The sequence below is a fragment of the Equus quagga genome, chromosome 15 (genome assembly GCF_021613505.1).
Source record: "Equus quagga isolate Etosha38 chromosome 15, UCLA_HA_Equagga_1.0, whole genome shotgun sequence".
Lineage (NCBI taxonomy): Eukaryota > Metazoa > Chordata > Mammalia > Perissodactyla > Equidae > Equus > Equus quagga.
The window spans coordinates 93,546,128-93,572,170 of NC_060281.1; the positions used below are offsets into that span (position 1 = coordinate 93,546,128).

At 49.3% G+C, this 26,043-nt stretch overlaps 1 protein-coding gene across 1 annotated transcript; it reads right to left on the minus strand.

Annotated features, from left to right (window-relative positions):
* Nucleotides 1-1,761: 1,761 nt before the first annotated feature.
* UFD1 (ubiquitin recognition factor in ER associated degradation 1) lies at nucleotides 1,762-25,700 on the minus strand. The gene is made up of 12 exons (XM_046640422.1): nucleotides 25,544-25,700; nucleotides 22,450-22,582; nucleotides 21,847-21,879; nucleotides 18,765-18,886; nucleotides 15,687-15,817; nucleotides 13,300-13,372; nucleotides 8,818-8,886; nucleotides 7,875-7,940; nucleotides 7,564-7,611; nucleotides 6,843-6,931; nucleotides 5,826-5,907; nucleotides 1,762-2,605 (listed from the first exon to the last, which is right to left on the minus strand). The coding sequence occupies exons 1-12, from the start codon at nucleotides 25,544-25,546 to the stop codon at nucleotides 2,531-2,533; spliced, it is 924 nt and encodes a 307-aa protein (XP_046496378.1). The 5' UTR covers nucleotides 25,547-25,700; the 3' UTR covers nucleotides 1,762-2,530.
* Nucleotides 25,701-26,043: the final 343 nt, after the last annotated feature.

Here is a 26,043-nt window from a genome sequence, read left to right on the forward strand (position 1 = left end):
TAACAGCCGGGGGGTGCGCGCGGGGGGCGGGGCCCAAGGGCAGGGGAGCCGGGCCGAGGATGGAGCGGGCGGGGGCGCGTCCTGAGGGTCAGAAGGTCGCGCGCCCAGCCAGCGTGGCCACGCTGGTGACAGCTGTCCTCCGCCGATGGGCTGCAAGTCCACGTTAAGTTGGCTGTTTCTGAAACCACGCGGTTCGGGCCAGTTTTCAGCAACCTTGTTGTTTTCATAAATCTCAAAGATCGGGTTCATTTCTCAAGCACATCTGAGCATCAACTCCGTGCAGTGAAGCTGCCCGAGTGTCCACTCGAGGGCGAGGTCGGTGGACTCACAAAATAACTGGGGTTGGCTGGTGTGACGTGTGTGTTGGGGGTGGGGTCCACGGCGCGGGATGACCTCGCGTGGGAACCGAGGCTGGAAGTGGAGGCAAGATCGTGCGACCACAGCAGCAAGCCGGTCAAAGGCATGGAGGCTGTGTGTGGCACGGGGTAGAGGGTCTTGCAAGCCCAGGGGCGGCTTGTATGTCTGATTAGGAGTGAAAGCTTTACTCTGAGAGCTGGGAAGAAGGACATGGAACGTTTATAAAGGAGAGATGCTCAAGAGGCAATACAAGCAAAGTCAAGAAGAGTCTGGGGGTCCTGCAGAAACGCCCTGCAATACCAATGCGTTGGTTTTCCAACTTCTGCGAACGTAATCATCTGCTGAGAAGGCCCTTACAAGGCAGTTGCTGGGGCCACTCTAGGAGTAAGACTAGGTCAGACTCCCTGGAGTGTGGGCCAGAAAGCTGCAATTTTACGGGGATCCTGCCAAGCTGGCTCACAGACCAAGCTTGGAGAAGACACTGAGAGGAAGGCTGCATCCAGGGTACAGCAGTAATGTCCAGAGATTTTGCTCCAGGTGACCCCGCTGTGTCACCAGAAGACCCACCAACAGGGTCCACCCCTGACCCAGGCAGGGGAATGTGCCTCCAGCAAAGGACCAGGGGTGCTTTCATTGCATACACAGTAGGTGTTGCTTAGGGAAGACAAAAACCCAGGGCCAGCATCTTATTCCAACATTCTTCATTATGCATAAGATGGCAGTGTCTTAGCCAATGTGATCCTGCAAATAAGGCAGCCTACCCACCAAGGAGGACTTCTACCTCTGCTAGTGAAACCAAGACCCCTTAAGTGGAGGGTCAGGTAGGTCACAGGAGTGCTTCATGCCTTCCGAAATCACATCCATTGCCAGTGATGTTGGCTTGGGCCACAAGGCCCAGCCCTGGTCATCATGAAGATCTTTGATGCTCATTCTCTGAGGACACATGAGTGGACTCTAGGGTCCCATGAAGGGGAATCCTTTCATCTTCTGAGTGTTGAGAGGGGCCCTATCCAGAAATGGACCCCTCTGCCTGCAGGCAGGAGACCTGGTACAAGGGGAGACCCTGCTGGGCCTGACCATCCCCACCCCCAAGTTCAGATAGCCTTGTTCTCCAGGAGAAGCCCCTCAGAGGGGCTCCTTTCTAATGCAGGATGGAATGAGGGGCACATGCAAGCAGGCCTTCCTCCAATTCCTGTTCAGTGGCCCAACTATCACTCCACATACCTAATCAAGCATTTAGAGGCAATCCAGGTCTTAGTCATTGCCTGTTTTTATTTGAAATTCTTGATTTAGAATTATTTTCAAGGAACAAAAGATTAAAATAACTGAATTAACAAGTCAAAAGATCTCACATTATAAAAAGATCTGAGACCAAATTAATACTAATAAAAAGTAAAGACAGGCCAGCCAAAACTTGGATAATTTAATATATTAAAGATAATTAAATACATTAAAACTCGGAGCAGGGGGTAGGGAAGGAGAAAGAGGAACGTATCTTTAGCTTTTATTTATTCTAATATTTACATTTGTGCTTCACCACAAAGTTATTTTACCATAGAACAGATTAAGGAGCCAGTTATTTCCAAACGAAATCAAAATAAAAGTGGAAATGCTTCAGGATTTCCTCCTGATGAATGGTTCTTTTGAAAAAAATCAATATGTAAAATAAAAATAGAAACACCTTTCCTCAGATACTTAAATTGCAGCCAGAGTAATGGGCTAACCACTCTTTATAGACAAGTATCTATTTAAATCACTTTTTTCTAGGCCAAAGGCAACATCCAACTTATAGACCTGGAAAAAGAAAGGAAAAAGGATAAATAAAAAAAGAAAGAGAACACCACAAGTTACAGCAATTCAATCCCCTCTACTGGTTTTTATCAGGAATTAGGGAACTCTGCTTCCGCTGAGGCAGTAGGAGCGCACCCAGGGCTGAAAGAAATGGCGAAGAAGGAACCTCAAAGACAGCTTTTTCTTCCTCCAAATCAAGCACACAACCGAGAAGTCCTGCCGTTCCACATCCAGGTCAAACTCGCTAATTCTCAGGAACTCTAAACCAACCTAAAGTGAGAGAGCATCCTCTGCGATAGTCTCAGCCCCGTCAGAGCCAGTAACTAAAAGCCATTATGTTGCAATTTATCATTTTATTTTCCAATCAGCCAAGAGTCCCAACTTAGGGCTTTCTTCCCTTTTTACGCAACGACTGTCCTTCTCCGGAGAAAGCGACGAATCTGCCTCCAGCTTCATCCTAGGTGTGAAGATAAAATACTGTTTCAGAAACTCCTTGGAAGTTTATAAAAAATGATTTATTCTGTTGGCTCATGACCATCCACCCATTTTCCTGACTTCTACATTATTCAGAATGTCTTTGAAATATAAATACAAATCATAATCTATTGAATTCACAACAAAACCACATAATCACAACTAGTGTCCTCCACAGCCTTTATTCTCAGATTGAATGTATAGCCTTTGACAGAACCATCACATTTTCAAAGTAAAAAATATAAAATATACCCCAGAAAGAAAAATCACCACCCAAAAAATACATTTCCGGTCACTTTTCTATATATGCTTCTATAAACTATTTTAGTACTTAATTCCCAAGTCTCAGGTCCATGAATTTATCTGGTACACTCTAAAGGCTACAGAGAATTCCATTGCATGGGAGAGACAGTTCTTCCCCCACTGGGCGTTTCTTCCAGGTTAGCAGTAATTTAAATGGGTGTGTTGGCAGCTTAATGTCTGTACACGGCTCTGATTTTTTCCTATTTGAATTCCTTGGTAAAAGGATGCACATATTTTTAAGGCTTTTAATATATAATGACTAACCAGCCCTCAGAAATATTCCACAAAGCTATTCTTCCACCAGCAGAAAGCGGGCTTGTTTTTTCTCAACCCTCAAAAATAGTACGTATCTTTTCATGTGCTTGTATTGCTAGTCAGTTGGAGGTGTTGTCTATGGAAAGGAAGATTCTGAGCTCCCCAACACACATCCCTGTACCCAGCCCCCCACCTAATGTAGCTGGTGTACCCCCAGCAGGGCCTGCACAGGGTTTACAGGATGGCAACCATGTAAATGTGAGTCACAGCTGAGCCAGTCAGTCTTCCTTTCCTGCAGAGCCTTCATTTTGTGTCTGGCTTCTCTTCCGCATACCTTCAATCACACCAGGTGTCCTGATTTCATCTGCTTGAGGAAGGCACTCTTCTGGGGCCTTCAGGCTGCCCTGCCTGGACTGGCCAGCCTCCCGGGGCTGCACATTGCTGTGGGAACCCCTTGTTTCCTGGATCCAAGGCTTTCTTACTTCTACCTTATTCCATCATTTCAGTAGCGATGGAATAAGGTACATCCTCCAGGAGCTTCCTGAGAAAGGGTGCATGAGGAGTACCTTTTGGTGAGCTCTTATGTGACTGAAAATACCTTTTCTCTACTCTCGCCCGTTTCATTGATAGCTCAGTTGGTGTTAGTTCGCTCGGGCCGCCCTAACAAGTAAGTCCCAGACCACCGCAGCTTTAACAACAGACTTTCCTCCTCCCAATTCTGGAGGCTAGAACTCCAAGATCAAGGTGTCAGCATTTTGGTTTCTCTGAGGCCTCTCTCAGTGGCTTACAGATGTTTCTTTCACTGTGCTGGACACTCAGTGGGCCCTTCCAATCTGCAAACTCGTGCCCTTCAGTTCAGAGCAATTATTTCCCTGATGGTTTCTGTCCCTTTGGTTTCTCTAATCTCTTTTCAGAACTCTCAGGATTTGGACATTGGCAGTGGAAACTTTCTGACTGCGGTCTTCACTCTGGGGTGAGCCGGCTGGGACCTTCCCTGGGGCTCGCCAGACTGTCCAGAGAAAGCTCCTCCAGCTGCAACAAGCCAGCCTGGCTGCCAGCGCCTGGGAGCCAAGCAGGGAAAGACACCAAGGGTGGCAACATTCAGGATGCAAATTGTCACTCCTTCCCTCTCTTACTTCGATGCTGCTATCCACTGTGCCAGTGGCCCCAGCCTAGGAACCTTTTGTGATGCCTTTTCCAGAAGACGAGCCTCCAGCCTTCCCCTGGAGTGGGGTGAGGGGAGGGGGGCTGCGGTTCTCACTGCTTTGTGACACACACTCTGTCTTCAGCCCCCATTTCCAGAGGGGCCCTTTGAGAGCTCAACCACTTAACCAAGCTGCCTCTCGGCTTTCCCCACGGCCTGCTCAGGATGCAGCTTTCCGTGGTCTATTAAGTCAGCGACCACTTGTCCTCCTGCTCTGGGGCCTCCAAAGTTCTGCTGCAGTTGCCTCTTCTCCTCATTGTCTTTATCATCTTCTTCATTACCTTATACCGCAGCTTTAGTGTGGTTTCAGGATGGAGTAGAGCTAAGTATGTGCCTTTAATCTCATCTTCATACATTTCTTCTTAAATATTTATTTATCGATAAAACAGCTCCAGTTGTGCCTGCCAGTCTCCCCCTCCCTTTCATACATCTCCCACAGTCGGGTCACAAGTCAGCTTTGAGGATGACTCCTACTGAGGCCTTTAGGCCCAACTCAGTGAGCCCCAGCCTGCAGATGGCAAAGGCCTGGATGGGGCCTCAAGGAGGACTCGGAGGGTAAGGTGTGATCAGGTACCACATTTACTCCTCTGAGCCTGGAAAGCTCCCAACACTGTGTCAACCTGAGGAACATTAAGGCCAGGAGGGGCTGTGATGGGGGCTGGGATGTGCAGCACAATGGTCTCTGTCCCCAACCAGTCCAAAGGTAGAGAGGGTTCAGTGGTCAAGAGGGGCCGGTGACAGCGCCACAGCCAGGAACTGGCCAGTGACTGGTCCCATCTAGCAGCCCATCCTGAACGGGTTCACAGCACGCCTGCCCTCTGCCCTCCCCCTAAATCCGCAAGAGATCAAGCTTTTGAGAAAAGGAACCAGGAAAGTGTTGGGTCTAAAGTGCTAGTGTTCTAGAAATACACAGCACACACAGCCACAGCTACTGAGTGAGGTGGGCCATCTGCAGTAGGGGGTGCTGGGTTTCTGAGCAAGTTGAGAAGTGCCCACTAGGCGGAACCTCCCCTTTGCCAACACCTCCGGCCCCCAGCTGCAGCCTTCCCTTCCAGTCACAGGAGAACTCCCAGGCTCAGGGAGGCTGCTCTCCTCAGGTCTCAGTAGAGGCCTTTTCTGGAGTGTGGTAGCACGGAGGTGACCATGCTGTGGTCAGGAGCTCTGCCCCTGGCCCTGGGTGCCCCAACCTTCACGCACCTTTATGTTCACATCTGTAACAATGCAACCACAGCAGCCGCCTCACGGCACTGTCCCAGGGATTAAAGAGTTAAGTATAAAGCACTCAGCATGGGGTCTGGCACCTGGCAAGGGCTCTGTGAGCTAGTATCTTGCTGATCACTATTGCCAGGTGACGCCAGAAACACCCATATTCAGAATGGAAAGAACTCCCCTATTCATCACTAGCAAATAATACTTCTCATTACCCACGAAATATACTCACTTCCTCAACCTTTTTGACCAGTGGACGTGAATTTCTGATGAAAGTGATCTTACCAAGTTTAAATTCATAATTGGGAATTCCTCTGTAAAGAGAGGAAGAGAAATGTTAGTTCCAGGAAAAAGGGACTAAAATTCATCTTTAACAATCAAGAGGAAGCAAAGCAGAAGAGACAAGTGTCCTCTTGGTGACTGTCATTCTGTGGTATGTGGCTGTACCTTGCCCTGGCCTTGGGCCAGCCTTCTGGTGCGCCCCAGCACCCCTGCAGGAGGGATAGGGCTGGGGTCAGCAGACTTGAGGCCTTGTCTGTGGTGAGGGGTCACCTGGAGGCTTGGGAGGCCCTCACTGTCTCCGTCCTCCAGCCTCATGGATCACCCTGGAAGAGCTCCACTCACACTAAACTCATTTCACTCCTGAAGAGTCTAGGTAAAAACCCCATTTCCCGCATTCTCCTTCTGCTCTAACACACGCAGCAGACAGGTGATATATCTCATTTTGCCACCACCGTGACGGCCACCAGAGCAGGGAATCTGCTCTGAGCGTCCCTGGACCAAACAACAGAAACATATCTAAGTGAGGCAGCTCCTGCCTCTTTGAAGGAAGTTGAGATAATGTGACCTGATCAATTATTTGAAGTCACAAAACAGGAAAATAGGCAGATTACTAACCAGGATCAGAAAGGTTTTAAATAAGTGAGAGATCTGATCAGGTGCCGCTTGCGGGTAGTGGAGGCTGAACTAAAGGCACAGAGGGAGGCTGCACGGCCAACATTACCTGAGGAGAGGCTTAGTGGATGACAGGGAAAGGCATCAATATACTTCCCCTGGGAAACAGAGACCCACGACGTGCTCCAGCCCACCAAGGAGAGCAGATGGGGGACATTCATCCACCTGCCAGACTCCCTGATCCAGGCTTTGTCTCCAGAGCTGGAATGAGGCTGTCCCATCCCAGGGGTCTGGTGTAGACCCTCCTTGCATGATGACAAAGCATCGGGCAGGAGCAGAGCAAAGACAGACCCACCTTTTAATGTCTCCAGGTTTGATTGGGGAAGGGCTGGGCTCCACACCTTTCTTCTTCCCATCCAGTCTATTCCCGGAGCCAGAGAAGGCCTAGGGAGACAAGCAGGAGAGGGTGCGTGCACTGAGCCCCAAGAACAAGAGCAAACACAAAGTTGCCCTTTGCTCAGACTGCTGCAGGGATGTGCGCGGGGACACCACCCAGATCTCCTCAGGACTGAAGCTCTCAATCGCAGCTGCCAAGCGCGGGCAGCCGACAGCTCTCTGCCCAACCCCTCAGGAGACTGCTGTGAGCTGAAGGGAGCCTCCGGGCCCAAAGACAGTCGCCCCCCAGGGGCGGGAGGGTCATGTCGCAGCTTACTTTCAAACAGTACAAATAAAAAGAGAATGTGTTCTTAGAGAGAGATAAAGCAAATGTGGTCACATGTGGTGAATCCAAGCAAAAAGTATATGTTGTGTCTCTCATACTATTTAACTTTTTGGTGGACTAGAAATTTTTTAAAAGAAGAAGAAAAAGTTGGGGCTGCCTTACAGAGTTGTTGGAAGGATTGCAGGAGAAAGTGGATGTTCAAGGGTTTGGCAACTGAGACAGAGCCAGATACACATGTGCATGAACACCAGAGGACCAATCCCTGCCGAGGTCCCCGGAGTGTTACAGAGAATGCTGGAAGGAGCAGATGGCATGGCGGGAGCACAGAAAGTTAAATGTGTGGCCTGGTACTCACACGGAAGCCCAGCTCTCCAGCATAGCCGCTATGGTCAGCTTCACCTTCCTGACAGGGGGACAGAAAAACAGATGAGCTTCTCAGCAGGGACACCCCAGCTTTTCCCTGGGGCCTCTCATTGCTACTGCTGTCCCTGCACCCCAACAGCTGGGTGTCCCCTGGGAGCAGGGCTGGACAAGAAGCAGGGAACGTGGCTGTGTTGGCACCAGCAGAGGCCAAACATGGGCCAGCTGTGAGACACTCCCAGGATGCACTGTTCCAGAGGGCAAAGCATGCCATGACTGGGGAGAGACGCTGGGGAAATGACTTACGGTTGACTCCTCGTGCTGGACTTGTCTTTCAGGCTCTTTGTAGCCCAGGGGAGCATCAAAGTCCACCTGTATTCCCAAGATGAAAGTAAAATTTGAGACATGGCCACATTTAGGCTCCCTTAGCTTTCTGCTTTTAACTGAGACAACTGTAGGTTCACATGCAGTGTAAGACATGATACAGAAAGATGCCGAATACACTTTGCCCATTTCCCCAATGGCCATATTTTACGAAATTACAGTACAGCATGTCACCTGCAGAATATCGACATCCACACAATCCAGCCCTTATCCAGATTTCCCCAGTTTTACACATACTTACTTCTGTGTGTCTGTGTTAAGTTCTCCCAATTTTATCACCAGTTACGTTGGCGTATCCACTCCCACAGTCCAGATACTGAACAGCTCCTCCATCATAGGGGCCCCCTGTGTTGTCCTTTTATAATGACACCTACCTCCCTCCCGGCCCTCTCCACCATCCCTCACTCCTAGCAACCACTAGTTGTTGTCCATTTCTAAAGTTTTATCATTTCAAGAATATTATATAAACGGAACCAGACAGTGTGTAACCTTTTGGGACTGGCCCTTTCTGCTCAGCACGATTCCCTGGAGATCCACCATGCTCATGTGTGTACCAATAGTTCTTTCCTACCCAGAAGCTGAGAAGTGTTCCTTAGCTTCTAAGAACATTCACTCCTCAGCAGGTCTGAGATGCTGGTGGATTTAGCCATCTCAGAACTGGCGGCTGATCTGCCACCTCCACTGGCCCTGAGATGAATCACAAGGTCAGCAGCCCCCTCACAATGTTCTAGCAGCATCTTCCTCCTCTTTCAGCCAAATAGTCCCAGGGGCTGAGTGAGACTCTCCTGGGGCAGTGGCCTACAGGGGCCACGAACTACCCATCTTGCTCCGGCCCAAGCACACTGTAAGCAGCAAAGCCACTCACATTCATGTCACACTCGATGATGGACACGGCCTTGTCAGGCTTAGTCTCCATTACCCGAAGTTCATAGATCTGTGAGAAGAACACAGAAATCAGTCAGATGATTTTGTGGCAGCACTGGGGGCTGTCACTGTTCACATTACTGCAGCTCCCTACCTGGCACCTACAGACACATCATTCACCTCCAGGACACCCTCCCCCAGCCACATCTCTTGCTCAGACAATAGGGCTGTCGGGGTGGGCTGCCTTGATGCCCATCACTCAGCAGAGGCTGTTCCCCGTAAGTGGTTCAAATCAGATAAGAGAGTTACACAACAAACTGCAAAAGACACTCACAACCTTTAACCCAGAAAGTTTATTTCTAGGAATTTATTCTAAGTAAATAATTAGCTAAATACCCAACGAGAAAATTCTAAGAATGCTCACTCCGACATTGCTAATAATAGTGTATACCCAAATTGCCTATCAACAGAGTAAATGAATGATATTTATTCATATATACATAAATTATAGTCACCAGTGGAATACTATGCAGCCAACAGGAAAAGAAGTTAAAAAACCAGTTCTGTTGCGTGTGTCTAGTCTGATCTCATGTATATAAAAAAGTACATAAAAAAGCCCAGAAGGACAGGAACGAAAAGTGGCAGAATCTACTTTTTCCTGCATCATTTAAGGTCCTTTCTTTTTACCTAGAGTATGTCTTGCTTTTATAATGAACAATCCAGAAAGTCTCACCATTAAAAAGACCCCTAAACACAAGGGGGAGGGTCACCAAAGTAAAGTGAGAAGGCTCAATGTACTCATCTATTTTTTTAACTTTCCTCTTTATTTAATAGAAGATAAGTAGAAATGAATATGTATGTCACTGTGTGGATGTATCACAATTTCTCCACTCAACATCTGGGCTGTTTGCATCTGTTTTGCAATCACTAACAACGCGCTATGAACATTCGGATATCTACGTGTCTCTAGGAGGACATATTCATGTTTCTCTGCAGTCGTGTTTTCAAACTGCAGATCACGGTAATTAGCAGGTCATTAAACCAAGTGTGCTGCAACCAGAACTAGGAGAGAAAAATTCTGGAAGATAGTACAATAGAAATCCTATAGTATGTTGCATGTAGTAAGGACAAACACTTTTGCGACATTTTTTAGTTTTATGTCTTGTCATGCTGTATCTAAAACAGTAATTTTAAACTACTTTTCAACATTCCTCATGTATGTAGTTTTCAGTTATTTTTATTAACTTTATTGAATTGTAAATAGAGAACACTTGAATTCTGAACAACTCTCTAGACTTACTCTTTTCTAGTATTTTCGAGGTCATCTTTTAAGCCTTATACATTAAATATTATTACTGCTTTATGTGGTAACGTTTACCATGACTTGCTTCATATTTGCCAGTTTATCTGTTTACCATTCCTTCTGGAACCCTAGTCTTTCCTTCTAGGATAATACTTTTGAAGCTCCACTGGTAAATAAACTCTCTCAGATTTTGTTTATCTGAAAATATTTTGATTTTGCCCTCATTCCCTAAAGGCTTGCTGACAGTTACTTTCTCGCTGCTTGGGCCATAACAGCTCTGAGGCGCTCCTTTGCAAGTAGCGTGTTTTCCCTCCACTCCCCCTCCGAGTCTGGTATTTGCTATCTGCAACTTATCCTCTTTGATATACATTGTACTTTCTGTAACTGGGCTGATGGTGAATTCTAAAGCAATCTCACTTGTTATCTCTTCACCATCTTGCCACTCCACTCCTCCGTTCTCTCCTGCTGGAATGTTTCTGAGCATGCTTGTGTTTCTCAGGATCTCCAGGACCTCACTCTCTCATATGCTCCCTTGCCTTGCTTCTCTGTGCAGAATTCTAAGGCATTTCTCCAGATTTAACTTTCATTTCATTAATTCTTTGTAAGCTGTTGTTTAACACTTTGATTGTTTTTCAAATCTTCCTGGTTTTTTTGAGTCTTTTGTTGCTTGCTAAATTTCATGATTCTGCTTTTTAATTTCTTTGAACAATTTATACCTAACTATCTTATATTTGCTCCTGAAAATTCCAACACTGATTCCCTAGCGGGTCTAAATCTGCTTTTGTCGTCTCTGCTTTGGCTGGCTGGTGGTTTTATTATGAGCTCCTGTTTGCTTGTTCAATCTACAGCAATCCCGAGGGCTTAACTAAACTGGGGGTGCTTTTCCCAGAGAGAATTTGAGTTCCCTCTCCTGGGATGAGGACAACATCCACCCATGGGGCTATTTTGGCCCCTTTAAGAGTTCCACTTTAATGTGGAAATCTGCGATTCAGACCTCCCAACACAGCACTGACAAGGCCATTTGCCCTCAGGTCAACCCTGTTGAGAGATTCTTGAAAACTTCTATATTTCTTGCGAGCCCAACAATGTATTAGTAATCTGGGTTTTATACTGATTTAATTGAGTTTTATCAGAAGGGCCCTTTGGAGTATCTCATCTCCTGTACTTCCAAAAGTGGACATCCAAACATGCATGTCAATCCTATGTCTACGCTGTGTAACTCACCCTCCTTCATTATCTTTATCATCAATTTGAGTTATATTTAGTGTTACTATCTTGATATTAAAAACAGTAACATTAAGCCTTCCTGTAATTATAAAAGCTTGAAGTGTTCAGTTTAGGTAGGTAATACCTAAAATGTTCCCCCACAAAGCTAAAGGCAACAAGATTCTTTCTTTCTTTCCTTTTTTTTTTTAAGATTGGCACCTGAGCTAACCACTGTTGCCAATCTTTTTTTCTTTTTCCTGCTTTTTCTCCCAGAATCCCCCCAGTACATACTTGTACATTTTAGTTGTGGGTCCTTCTAGTTCTGGCATGTGGGATGCCGCCTCAACATGGCCTGATGAGCAGTGCCATGTCCGTGCCCAGCATCTGAACCAGCGAAACCCTGGGCTGCCAAAGCAGAGTGCGTGAACTTAACCACTCAGCCATGGGGCCGGCCCCACAAAATTATTTGTTAGTTTATGAACACATAGAAAGTGTGACTCATGGGGGCCGGTCTGGTGGTATAGTGATTCAGTTTGTGCGCTTGGCTTCGGATCCTGGGTACAGACCTACACGCTGTTCATCAAGCCATGCTGTGGTGGCATCCCATGTAGAAGAACTAGAATGACTTACAACTAGGATATACAAATATGTACTGGGGATTTGGGGAGAAAACAAGAAGAGGAAGATGCAACAGATGTTAGCTCAGGGCCAATCTTCCTCACCAAAAATCATACCTTAAAAAAAAGTGTGATTCAAAACCCCCAAAACTGAAAAAAAAGTGTTCTCAGTATCAGATACCTCAGATAGAGGGAAACTTCAGAGAACACACTGGATCCCTGTAATGACACTGAGGGAACAACTGGCTTCCTGATCCTGAAGGCGGGGACTGGCTGGACCTCAGGCTCCTGTTCACAGCTGTGAGGGCCCCAGTCCCAGAGGGGACAAGAGAGTGTGTGAAGGAGTCAAGAGCTGGCCTCTGGGAAAGCCAGGCTGGGGCTGTGGTCACTCCTGAGTACCAGGGGGTCTGCCCTGGCAGCAGCTCCATGAGGGTCAATCATCCATGGTCACAGTGGACGGGTGGCACCCACATTGTTGTGCTCCATCCCTGAGGAGGGATGGGCTATCAGCACGTTTGCCAACTGTTACTTCTTCCCTCAGACATGTTGCCATGGATAACGGGGAAGTGGATGGCATCTTGAATTTTGTGGGAACTCATCTGTCTATTATGCATGAAATGAATGAGAAAATTGAGGACACTGTACGGTATTTCACTTTACAGCTCAGTTGTCTAGATCCAGACACCACAGAATCTGGGATCAACAATAAGAGGTGTTCAGACCCGAAAGCTTTGTATCAAGAAGGGTCAAGAGCAGAGGAGCTGCTAAGGGAAAACCAAAACCAAAGACAACAGGGGAAGGGGATGTGCGCCCTCACAAGGAAAGATGACTTCAGGCAGCACTGTCCCCAGTGCACCCAGGCTTGCTTCCCACCTGTCCCACGGCACTTGGAGTGCACTGCAGGGCCAGCTCCAAGATGGCCTGTCTACTTCCAAGGGAAGGAATCACATGACAAGGACCCAGGCCAGCTCACTTCTGTGTTCCCGCAGCCCAGCAAAGGGCTTAGCTCAGATTACAGGTAGAATGGAGACCTTTCTGAGGAGATGGGCAGTCTTGCCACCATGGTACACAGAGGTACGATGAGTAAGTACAACGACGTTAAGCTCATTCACTTCTAAATGCAATCAATGATTTCTCGACAGAGTTGTTGAATGATTAGTACAGGGCTCCAAATATGGACCCATAAAGATTAGAAAAGGGAACAGTATGCAGCAATTAGTTAATAAAAGCCAGGCATACCTTCCTTAAAAAGAACTCCATTCAGACATCAGAATGGCACTGCAAGTGGTTGTGATTAGGTGCAACCTACACCAAGCTGGGCTCCAGGCTCTACTGGCCCCGTGGCTGAGACACCCACCTTCTCATTGTAGTTAATGGCAATCACATCCCCGGTGGTCAGACAGGCAAAGTTTCTCAATGCGTTTTCTAATCTGCAGATACACGCTGTCAAGGCAACATGGCAAGATAGATAGCTTGAATCTGAACCAACTTTCTGTGAGGGGTTTGGGTGGTCACTGTCACAGACTGAGTGTACTGGACAGAAGTGTACCAGGCTGGTATTAAAATCCACAGGTTTGATACAGCAGGATACCAATCAGCAATAAGGAATCAGCTTCTAATGCACAATAACATGGATGAATCTCACTCTGCTGAGGGAAAGAATCAGCCAGAGTGGTAAGATGCCCTTCACATGGAACCCTAAGAAAGACAGCTCTCTGTGGGCAGGAAGCAGCTGGGAGGTTGCTGGGGCCAGGGGTCAGGCAAGGACGGGCAGAGAACATTTTGGGAGATGGAAAAGTCTGGTTACACTGGTGTACACGTTTGTCAAACTCACCAATGTGTGCATTTTATTGTATGTTAATTATCCATCAATGAGTTGATTTAAAAAAATCCCATGGGAGCACAAAAGAAAAAAAGATTGAATGAATCAGATAGGTCCCATCAAAAGTTCCTCTACATCAAAGATGTTTTCATTTACACTTTTGCTGTTTCTGTCTTTTGGGCAGTAACCCAACTTCAGAAGTATGTTCTAAAATAAAAATTAAAAAGGAAAAAGTAACCTGTAAGCCCTTTTTATAATAGTAAATAATAATAAATTCTTAAAAACTGAATAACCCAAATGCCCAGATAAGGGAATAATGCTTAATCACACAGAATATTTTTAACCATGTCATCCCAATCAATTTACTGAACTGTTTTCAATGTAAAGGTTGAACATAAAACGTGGCTCCAGAATCTGCCACTGTGACGTGGCACAACTGCGTGAAGATCTCAGAGTCTGACTGAGGGAGAAACAGCCAGGCTGTCTGTGTTCCCTTCTCTTGGTCAAACAGCCTTCCAGGATGATAACAGCTTTGTGCAAAGGATCTTGTGTGGCACACCATCTTCACTCCCTCCCATGAAACGCCACACTGCAGGGCTGCCCTGTCCTTGACTTCCCCCGGTGACCCCTGAGCTGTCAGACCCAGCCCACTTGGCCTGAGGGCGGAGCTGGCTCCTGCACCGCATCTCTGCATGCCCCCTACCTCCTCTGCTCTCCACTAAGACTGCCTTTACCCAGACTGTCAGCCAGATCAGGGAGCACCCGGCTGCCTCTCAGCTGATTAAGGTGACGCCCTCTCTCCACGCGTTCACAAGTTAACTATGCTGACAGAAACAGGCTCTGAGGGAAATCTGGTAAAGTCTGCATTGCAACTTTACTTGACCAAAGTCAAATGCAAGGGGTTCTGGTCACAGAGCCAGGCCCTACTCCTGGCCACTCACAGCCAGAAAAGCACCTCAAAGGCAGTGCTCCAGCCAGACCTTGCCACAGAACAGTCCTGCCTGCAGGAAGTGTCCACCGACTGCTGTGTCCACAAGGGACTGGACACGCCCATACACAGACAGGGTCAGAGGACTTAACACAGCTCACCTGCGTCCAGGACATGACCAGCAGCAGCTTGCTCCTAGGCTCTGGCCTGGGAAAAGTGAGCAGGTGGGAAGGGTAGAGGCAGCTTTTTTTTAACTGTCTACCTGTCTGTGTTGTTCAACCGTCTTTTTCAATCATGCTTTTTTAAAGACAAATAGGGAGTGGAGTGCTCGTTCTATCACATGATCTCAACAAGCCAAACTGGGATCTCCACGCTAGAGATCTCAACCAAAGTCCACACGAAGGACGCCCCTCGCCCATACTGGTCACTCCTTAAATTGTAAACACATGCATCTGGCTTAAGTTCACAGAACATACAAAAAAAAAAAATCACTAGAACCTCAAACCTTTGCTTTCCTCTTTCTGAGAGACAGAAAATGTACTAAATGAATGATCCCTACTGGTTTTGAGTGAAAAGCCCTAAACCTGGGTAAAAGGTGAGTTTGAGCAGTGAATTCATGGCTGAGCTGGGGCACCAGGGGCCCACGAGGGGTTTGGGGCTGAGAGGCAGACCAGCTGGCCCCTCTTCCACCAGAACACACTGGGCTTTGTGCCAGGTGTCACAGTCCACCTGAAGAAAGGGTTCTACTTTGCCCTCCAGGAGTGTGCGCAGAGTATTCAGAGCACCCAGCATGCAGCACGCTTGTCCAGGCCCAGGTCCAGGAGGCATGGCGGACATGCTGGCTGAATGCCCTTAGTCTCAAAATCACAACTTCAATCACGAACAAAAGTGTGGTCCCCAAAGTAAGCATGTGCTCAACCAAGCACTCGCTGCTCACCGACTGTCAGTAGCCCTCTCCCTCGTCTGAAGAGCCCTTCTTATTTCAAAAGGATACACTGCTTTGGGGTTGGTGATGTCCAGGAAGTCAGGGCTCTGAGGCTGGAATTTGGAGTATGTGGCCACTTGAAGGTTGACACTCTCCACCTGAACCAGGCCCCCTTCTTCCAAGAGCAAATTCTGCATCATCTAAAAGAAGAAGGCTACATGAGACTCCTGGAAACCAAGTGGCCAGCATGAGCGCCACTGATCCGTACACCAGGCAGGCCAAAGTCTGACATTCAGATGGCCTCTTGCTCGGGTCCCCAGAAGAGCAGCTTGAGACAAGGACTTGGGGACAGGTCATCGAATTGTAGTTTGATGTCAGGAAGGAAGAAAAAGCAAGCAAGCAAATGAGACAAAGATGTGGAAAGAAGGAGGCCAATAAGGGGTGCTACCGAGGCTGCGGTAGCTGGCATGTGGCATCTCTGCTGGAAGGGTGGGGGGGCTGCAGCATGGCCCACCAGCTCCAGACATCCTCAGGGCTCAGTGTTTCCCCAGGGAAGCTCACCACCCCAACTTTCAAGCTGTCTCATGCCCAACTTATAAGGCCGTGGGGCAAACAGGGCTGCACCTGAGGGAGGATAATGACAGTACCAGGCGGACTGACCTCGCATGGAAGGGTCCCACAGCTGAGGCCGCAGGGTGGTAACAAGGCCCCAGAGATGTCTGCTACAGGAGGTTATATAAAACCCACACAGACACCCCTCCACGTCGATTAAACCACCCTGCGAGGCAGATGCCCACTGAGCAATGAGACGGAAAAATGTGAACTAAGGCCCAGGAGTATCTGGTGTGCCGGGAGCTGGGACCCTGCAGCCAGGCCAAGACTCAGGAGTCCGAGGCAAGGAGGTTGGGCCAGAAATGAGAAACTCCGCATGTCCTGGAATGTTTTTTGCTTTTCTTATTTTAAACCTTCTTAAAGGGAATTTCAAACATACAAAAGTAGAGAGAACTGCACGAGTGTGCCTCTACAAACCCATGCCCAGCTTCAACAGTAATTGGGTTACGGCTGACTTCGCTTCACCTATCATTGCCCTACTCCCCGGCCCCATCCCACAGTGGGCTGCCCTGGAGCCAATCCCAGGCATCACATCCTTTCAAGAACGCCACACCAGGAAGGTGAAAGGAACGCTTCACTGTTCCCACAGAGCCGCTACCCACAGGGGCTCAAAACTGGTGGTTAGGATGTGCCTTGAACAGCTGAGGGAAAAGGTGCAGGGGTGAGGGAGGCCAAGGCCAGGGCAGGCAGAGCCATGAGCGAAGCTGAAGGGTGAACAGGGCCCCGTGGACAAGCCTGCAGAGGCCCCAGCTCACTCGCATCGAAGGGTGCTTGCCAGGCAGGGAATGACAGAAATGGAGGAGTGGATGCTCCACCAAATGCTGCAGGCAGGCCGAGTAGGATGGAGAGGCAATGAATTTGACAACTGAGAAGTTTGGTGACCTTGGAGAGTGAAGCTTTCATAGGAAGCACTCTAAGGGTTGGAAGTCAGCCTGCTGCAGGTCAAGTTCACAGTCCGTTAAGGACTTGTTGGGAAATCTGTCAGTGATGGCAAGGAGGATAACTAACGGCAGAAGGAAGGACAGAGCCACAGGCAGCTCAAGGAGGAAAGGCAGCAGCTCAGGTCACCTGCCCATGGTTGAAGAGCAGGTTCAGACAGGACTTGGGGAGAGAAAGGGGTAAGAGCCCAAGGGCAGCGAGGAGGCGTGCTCCAGACCCGGCCCAGGCCGTGTTATACTAAGCCCCAGAGGGCAGCGGGGACCACGGAGTGCACACAGGACAGGCATCTGGCAGTGCACAGCCACGCACTCGCAGTGGCCTGGGCAGGGATCTTGGTCTAGGTCAGCAGGTGAGAGCCTGGTGCTGGGACCAAGGCCAGCGCCTGTTTCAGGCTCGCTCGTCCTCAAGAAGCCAGGTGCTGAGACCAAGGCCAGCGCCTGTTTCAGGCTCGCTCGTCCTGAAGAAGCCAGGGCGCCGGGTGGGATGGAGCCTGCCAATCAGCCAACAGAAAGCACCGGCTCGTACTCCTGCTGGGAGCCAGGAGGCCCTTAGACTAGCTCTGCTGCAGCTGCTGGGAGACTCCAGGCAACCACCTACTCCTGCCAAGAGCTGCAAGACCAGCCCAGGAAGAGGCAGGCAGGCAGCTCCATGCTACCGAAAGAGGCTTCCCAGGGGATGTGATGTTTCCTGGCAAAAGGGATTCAGCGAATTTTGGGGTCCAAAGTGGTCTGAGAGCCTGGACAAAGGACCACCCAAACTCCAAGTCTGTGTGTTGGAGAGAGAACCTTTGAGGTCATGTGTATCCCAGTATCACCAGCTCCTCTTTCACCTCTACAGACGGGCCACAGAGGGGCCTCTGCAGATCCAGAGTGGCCCCAGGAAGTTGTCACTGCCCTACACTTCAGCCAATCACAGCGCTCTCCCAGATGAGCAGGACAGGCCTCACGCCTGTGAGGGGCACATGCAGACCACACATGACAGTGAGGCCCTGCGTGGCAAGTGCTGGGGAGGGCAAGTGAGCAGGGAAATGAATCAGATGTGGGCTTGGAGGCACGAGTAAGACCTCCCCACAGGACAAGACTGAGAAATAGCACTGGAGAGGCCAGACACAGGTGTGAGGGCGTCAGGGCTCCTGTGGGGAGAGGTGGCCAGGCCTCACACTCAGGAAGGACTCAGACTCCAGAGAAAGCCTGAGTGCAAAAGAGAGGCTTCATTTCCACAGCTTTGGGAAAACTCAGTTACAGGCAAGTGTCTAAACACACACATGTCGTGACAGAACTGGAAGAGAAACTACTAAAAATGAGGAGAAAATGTATAAAAATCTAAAATTCTACACTTAGACCATTTCAAAAATACTCCTGCTTCATTATTTGTAAAAAAGCCTGACTTAGGAGATCGCAGTTTAACAGCTGGCTGTGGTTTCTAGCCTACCAGTTGAGCGACTGTGGAAGAAAAGGTCGCCCCGGCACGTGGCGCACTGCCCCGAATCCCCTCCCTCTAGCCCTGCCACTGTTTCAGAGGCAGGACTTGTGCACATGCTTGGGGCGTCCCTGCCTACGAGGCCCCTCTCTCCAGAGACGGGGCGGCCCCACTCACCCAATGTGGGAGGTAGCAGATGCCTTCGTCGGCCACGAACTCCAGCACGCCACAGTGCGTCATGCGGTCCGAGTTCTTGTTAGTCAGCTTGAACAGCATCGGGTAGGTAATGTTGAGTCGGCCTAAAAAGGAGAGAGAGGCTATGAGGCACGGCTTCTGCCAGGGAGAGAAACTGCTCCCTCAAAGCCCTCCCCTGGAAAACAGCCTCCTCAGGGGTCCACTGCGGCTCCATGCAGCCTCAACCCCCAGAGCAGGCTCCCAGACCCATGTGGCACTTAGTCCCTGGGTGTCTGCCCACTCACCAGACCCCACACTCCCTGCAAGAGCATAGCACTTGGCCTGGAGTAGCTCGGGAATGGTCAATGAGTCAGAAACACAGCTCCAGCTCATACTTGTGATTTTCTGAAATCCCAATTTTAAAAAGTGGCATGTTCACTCATTTATTTGCAAATAATTTAAGTGCCACCCATGTTCTGGACAAAATCCCTGCCTTCCAAAGTTTCCAGTTAGAAAGGCAAGAAAGAAAACAAGTACACTCCGATGCTGTGGCGTTGAGGGAAGGGAGGGGCAGCAGGAGGGCTCCTGTAAGGCTTCCTCCTGGCGAGTCACGAGTCACAGGCAGCATGCCAGGCAGAGAACTCCAGGCAGAGGAAGCAGCCTGAGCAAACGCATGGAGGGAAGAGGAACCCAGCCAACTGGGGAATGACTGGCAATTAGGTGAGATGGGGGCATGGGGACAGGGTGTCGGAATGGGTGGGAGGGGAGGGAGGTTGGGCAGGACACCACACAGGATGGAACTGGTCAGCAGTGTGGGCTCTTGGCAGGTCATGACATGGTACATCCCCTCACTCTAGTGGTCCCTAAGGTGAGGCCACATGGATGGCCAGAGGCAGGCAAACAGGACAGCTGATATGCTGACTCAGGAGTGCAGGGGGCACAGAAACGAGGGGCTGGCGAACTGAAGCAGAACTCAGGAGAATCAGGGACCAGGGGGAGGAGTCCGGGATGGACTGACATAGTGACAGTGTTTGTCATGCGCCAGGCCCTTGCTCAGTCTTCGCAAAACTGTGATGTATGTACTGTCATTATCCCTTTTATCTACAAGGAACTCAGACATGCAGGTGCGGCAACATGCCCAGGATCACATAGCCCAGGAGTGGCAACACCAGGATTCGACCCAGATGGCTGGCCCAGGTCTGCACCTTAACCCCTGAGGCCCACTTTAGCCTGTTGGTTTAGGCAAACATGGGAACAGAAGTGCCATTCAGCAGCAGGAGGTATGGCAGACTCTGTTCGGGATCTCCCTAAAACTTCTGGTGAAGCAGATCGACTTAATGAGCTTGGGCAGGAAGTCACTGAGAGGCAAGAGCCACTGGAAGTGGTGCCTCACTGTGGAGGCAGCAGTGGGCAGGAGTGTTCCCCCCATCACCAAAGGTGACTTGGATGTTGGCAGTACAGTGGCCAAGGGCCCAGAGGCCAGGCCCTCTGTCAACAGGGTGCCTCCCAGCTCTAGAGCCATGGAGCTGAACCATAGTCAGTCAGGGTGAACTGGGATCAGGCTCCAGCCAAGGGTCCAAGATTCCTGCCATTGGAAAAGACCCTTGTGTTCCTCAGTGGTTTTCAAACTGCATTTTGTGATTTAGAAACGTGTCTTGGGGTTCCCGAGCCCTCCGCCTGGAGGCCTCATCTCCTCCAATCTGAGCAGCGACCCTTTTAATAAATTAGGACTCCCTATTTCATTTGGACAAAGTTTCTTCCATGACTTAAAAGATCTGAACAACACTGATCTAAGCCCCACTGTCCCAATCCTGAGCCCCTTCTCAGACACCTATGCCAAGGGTCACACCTGGTGCTTAGCTCCTATGTCAGCTCAACCAGAAAAGCAGGCTCTCTGGGGGTCTTATTCCCTCCTCTGTGATGACAAGGGCCTGCCTGAGGGCTGTGAACCCCATGGCTCTATCCACCCTCTGACTGAGGCCAGAATTAAAGGCCTGCTTTGCTGCTGCTGCTGCTGGCATCAGTTAAGCTCTGCTAGCTAAAGGCCACCTCCTGCCTTCTGATTGGTGTCACGTGGGCTTGGGCTGTTCATACACACATCAGAGGGCACCATCCAGGGGGAAGTACTCTAGCCACACAGGCTATGTGTATCCTCATTTAAAGATGAGGACACTGGGGTTCAGGGGGGCCAAGTGACTACTCTAGAGTCAGGCCGGGTAAGGTGCAAAGCCTGAGCTGGAGCGACACCAGAACCAGTGCCCTTTCCCCACCTTGCAGCCATGTGCACCCAACACCAGGAGTGGACCCGCCAGCAGGCCTCCACGTCCCCTGTCTTGGATGGGAGGAATTCACACCAGAAACATCACTAAATCTCAAAAGGCAATGACTGCGCCTGTGATCAGGTTTTCTGAGTCCAGGTGGAGTCAGGCCGGGACCACGAGGTCTTCAAGTTGCTCTCAGGGGATGAGAGGTTGGGGGAAGGGAGGGAAAGCATGGCCTCTCTCACAACTGGGGGACTTTTCTTGCTCCTAGAAAGAGGCAGGCCCCAGTGAGAGGAGCAGCTTTTGGGGCGGAAGAGACAAGCTACACATGCAGTAGGAAAGAGGGGGTTAGAAATTCAGGCCAGAGCTGAGGAAAGATGTTGGGGGAGGAGATGAGACCCCTGCCTCAAAGCATTCTCTTGGGAGCTGACCACCAGCCTTCAGGAGAAAACCTAGTAAGCCCAGCCTATTGCATCAGCTGGCCCGGAACTGTGGAAAGAAAGCACTGATGCTCACACCCTCCTTTACTCCTGAAGGGACCCAAGATAGGGTGTATGTATGTGTGTGTCAGGGGAGTGGTACCCCCTGCAGAGGAGGATCCTGGAGCTGAGTACTCACTGGCCCCTAGCCTGCACAGCTGGCCACCACCTCACTGGGCATCTGCGGCCCCAGCTCTCCCAGCCCAGCATGCATGCACCAGGGTCAACCCCTGACCAGACATGACAAAGGTTGCCTGTGTCTGGACATACTGAGGAGGGTGTGCTGAGTTCCTAGCATCCATATTTACATCACCCCAGTTCTCAAGTCACATGGAAAATACTTACTGAGTTGATCTAAGGCTGAAGGAGGCATAATTACTGTAGAAAGAACATATAAGAAATATTAAGAAAATGAAAATTAAAAGGACAGAATAAAAGCCAAAATGCAGTTTCTGTTATATCTAAAAACATATTCAACGATCCTTGTAGAGTAGCCAGAATTTTATAATGATCTTTCATAAAGAATTTACTTGCTGGAATTTTCATTAGGGGAACCTAATGGCTACTAGCCATAAATTTTTTTTTCCTCCCCAAAGCCCCAGTACATAGTTGTATATCCTAGCTGTAGGTCATTCTAGTTCTTCTATGTGGGACACCACCACAGCACGGCTTGATGAGCAGTGTGTAGGTTTGCACCCAGGATCCGAACCCACGAACCCTGGGCCACTGAAGTGGAAGGTGCAAACTCAACCACTTGGCCACAGGGCCATAAATCTAATCATAATTAGGATTCCCCTCCCAACCCCCCCACCAGCAAGTCTGGGGCAAGCTACATTTTCACTGTAACTAGCTTTGGTTACACATGCAAAATAAGGACTGGTGAGGACTACAAGCACTGCAGGCTGAGGGCAGGAAAGGTTACTATTCAAAATAAAAACAAGCACATACTCTTCCCTCCTTTCTCCACATCTGACCTGTCATTCGGCCCCGCGAGCATGGACACGGAGAAGCAGCGGTACTGTGTGGAGAAGCGGTTCTGGAAGACCCGGGGAATCGGGTGGTCAAACATGTTGAAAGAAAACTAGGAGGAGGAAAGAAATGCTGGAGTTAGAACAGAACAAAGGTACATTTCTTCTCATCAAAAGCCCAAACAGGTCAGGGTAGTTAATACTGCGCTAAATGCTGTCGAAGAGCAAAAGGCCTCGAAATCCTGATGGATCAGAGCAGTCTGCCTGAACACTTCCCGGTAGCACAGTGAATCTCAAATCTCTGTTTCCACCCATTCTGCCATGCCCAGTCTTGTCCCACCGATTTAGTCTCCACTGTTTTCAGATGGTATGAACTTACTAAAATATAAAACTGGCCACGGCCAGCCATCCTTAATCTCTTTCAGCCTGCAAACACCTCAGGATCCAGGCAGACCTTGCACACACCTCAAGGACTGGTTTCTGATGGCCCCACAATCTCCTACACATGCCACGTCCCTGCAAGGCTAGTTCCTCGGCCTGGACACTTTTTCTCTTCTCATTAATTTAAAAAACATCTATTTGCTGAGTGCCCACTATCTGCCAGGCTTGATCTAAGCACCAGGGAAACATCACTCTAGTGATGTCTGCTTACCAACAAAACAGGTACAATCTCTGCCCTGGTGGAGCCAACATTCAAAATAAGAAACAGGCAAAGAAAACGCCTGCGTGTCTGGCAGTGATGAATGCTCTGAGGACAAGAGAGTAAGAGACAGAGTTCCTGGGAATGCTGCTTTAAACGGCTGGTCAAGAAGGCACTCTGCAAAGACCTGAATGCCAGGAAAGGGAGCCAGCAGAAAGCAGGGAATGGCATTCCAGGCAGCAGGAAGAGCAGGTGCCCAGCGTTTGCACCCCTGCCTTCCCCTGGCTTCCACGACCATCCTTTCCTTGCTCCAGGAAACTTCCTGCTCTGCCCAAGGTCTGGGATGGTGCCCCTCCAATGTGCTCTCACATGCTATGCCATAGTACTTCCTCCCATTCATAAGTAAAGCCAAGACATGGTGCCATCACAAAGCTAAGATCCCAGATCTTAAACTGTGGATTACTCTGAGGCTTAGCCAACACATTCCATGGCAATCTAGGGTCTTCTCAAAGTATTGCAATTACCAGGATGTTTTAAAAAAAGAATACACAATTACACAATATCCAAAAGAACTGAAAGCAGAGTCCTGAAGAGATATCTGTACACCCATATTCACAGCAGCACTATTTACAATAGCAAAGAGGTGGAAACAACCCAAGTGTCCACCGATGGATGAACAGATAAACAAACTGTGGTATATCCATACAATGGAATATCAATCAGCCTTAAAAAGGAAGGAAATTCTGTCACATGCTACACAGAGGATGAACCTTGAGGACATTATGGTAAGCGAAATAAGCTAGTCACAAAAAGACAAATGCTGTATGATTCCACTTATATGAGATCCCTAGAGTCATCAAATTCAGAGAAACAGAAAGTAGAATGCAGTTGCCAGGGGCTGGGGGAGGGGAAGTAGTGAACTGTTGTTAAATGGCTAGAGTGTCAGGTTTGCAAGATGAAAAAGTTCTGGAGAGTCATTACACAACAGTGGGAATGGTTAACACTACTGAACTGTACACTTAAAAACGGTTAAGATGGTAACATTCTGTTACGTGTTTTTTACCATAAGTTAAAATAAACTCTCACAATAGACAAATATTTCTTGACTTGGTTTCAAATATAAATTAAGTAGAGGGCAAGCCATCTACTGATAGGTAGTTTACTAGCAATTCCAAAATTAGTAAGCTGAATGAGCTCCCTTTCTAAAAAGCAAATATAGCATGCTCCTGCTTAAAATCTCAAATGGCTCTTCACTCCCTGGAGCTCGAGCACAGTAGTTTTCAAACCTTTATCTCTCTTTTTCAACAGCAGCTCTGTTGAACAAAGCTTGGCCAGAAGCCTAACAAATGAAACAGGATTTCCAGATGAAAGAAGAGACAGGCGTGGGCACCCCCAGGAGCCCTCTCACCACCTCCCCGTCTAAGCCACTTCTCTTCACATCACAGAGGAACAGTGCACAACGTATTCAACATCCCTAACAATCTGCCTTCCATCTACCCATGATCCTGACCTTATGCCCTGCCCTCCTGCTCCCTACCCCAAGTCCTACTTTCCTTTATGAACCCAACGCCTAGCACATTGCCTAGACCTAGCAGGTATTCAATGTCTGCTAAGTGGACAAAGTTGAGAAGAGAAATATGATTCAACACTGACATGCTTGGGATAAAATCTAATAGTCGTTCCTTGTTTTCACTGAAAAAAACAGGCCACACTGAGGCCACGCTGTACAATGCTAAAGAGACAGCTTTGCAGACAGACAGACTTGGCTTCAGATTTCCACTCCTCACTTTTCTGACCCCGAGTAGACTATCTACCTCTTTAAACCTCCGTTTTCTCATGGTTAAAATAACAACCACCCGTGCCTCCAAGGGCACTGTAGGGACTAAACGGGATGAGTCGCAATGAGGAACTGCAGGCGTTAAAGAAAAGCTGCGCAATGGAAAACGCGCCGGCGACTAGGAACTCCCACTGTTATCCTTACCCAACCGCTCAGAGAGCCGAAGGCCTCAGCACACCCGAGGCACTGGGCTCGGGGAGCTGCCGTTCCCTTCCAGCGGGGTGGCCCCCCGCATTCTCCCTGGGACCCCTGATTCTGCTCCTCGCCCCCAACAACCTTCCAATTAATTTGGTGTTTATGGAAACCTGCCACGTGTCTAGCACTTGCAACTAGAAGGCTCCTTTTTCCCCTCAAGGAGTTCAAGTCCAACTGAGAGGAAATGCGAACCATGCCCCGGACAAGCGGAGACGAGCCGAGGCCGTTGGTGGTCAGGGGTCCGGCTCCGGCCGGGGGCGCCCGGGCCGGGCTCCGGCCGAGGTGACTCGGCATCTCCGTGGCCGTCACGTCCGCCCCGCCGGGCCCAGCGTCGGCCCTCAGCCCTCAGCCCCAGCTCCCGGTCGCAGCCCCAGCTCCCCGCCCCTGCCCAGCCGCGCTCACCATGATGGACACCTCTGCCTCGCAGACGCCGCTTCGCCCAGGGAAAGCTCCGATGGGAGCCCACCGACCGCTCTCCCCAAAGCCTTCGCCACCGCCTCCTCGGCTCCGACGCCCAGGAGGCTCACCGGAAGTGCTGGGCCTGAGACCCGGGGGGAGGCGCCGAGGGCAGGAGTCGGCTGCAAAAGAGAAAAAGCGAGGCAAAGGCGCTAGGGTCTAAAATTTCCACGGAATAAGCACTAAAATACCGTCTCCTATCGTGTGACCCACTCTAGAGTAATGTTTATAATTATTTTAAATTACATTTTTATAGTACTCCCCTCTAGACGAGTTTAGTTGGGCCCATTCTCCTTACTGACTACACTACCCAGAATACCCAAAAGACCTTCCGGCCTTTGCCGTAGCCATCGAGGACTCGGGCGGAAGTAAGCTACACATCCCCCTTCAAACTAGACCGAGAGCCCATTGAAATCGTAAACTGATGCTCTCGTTCGATGCATAAG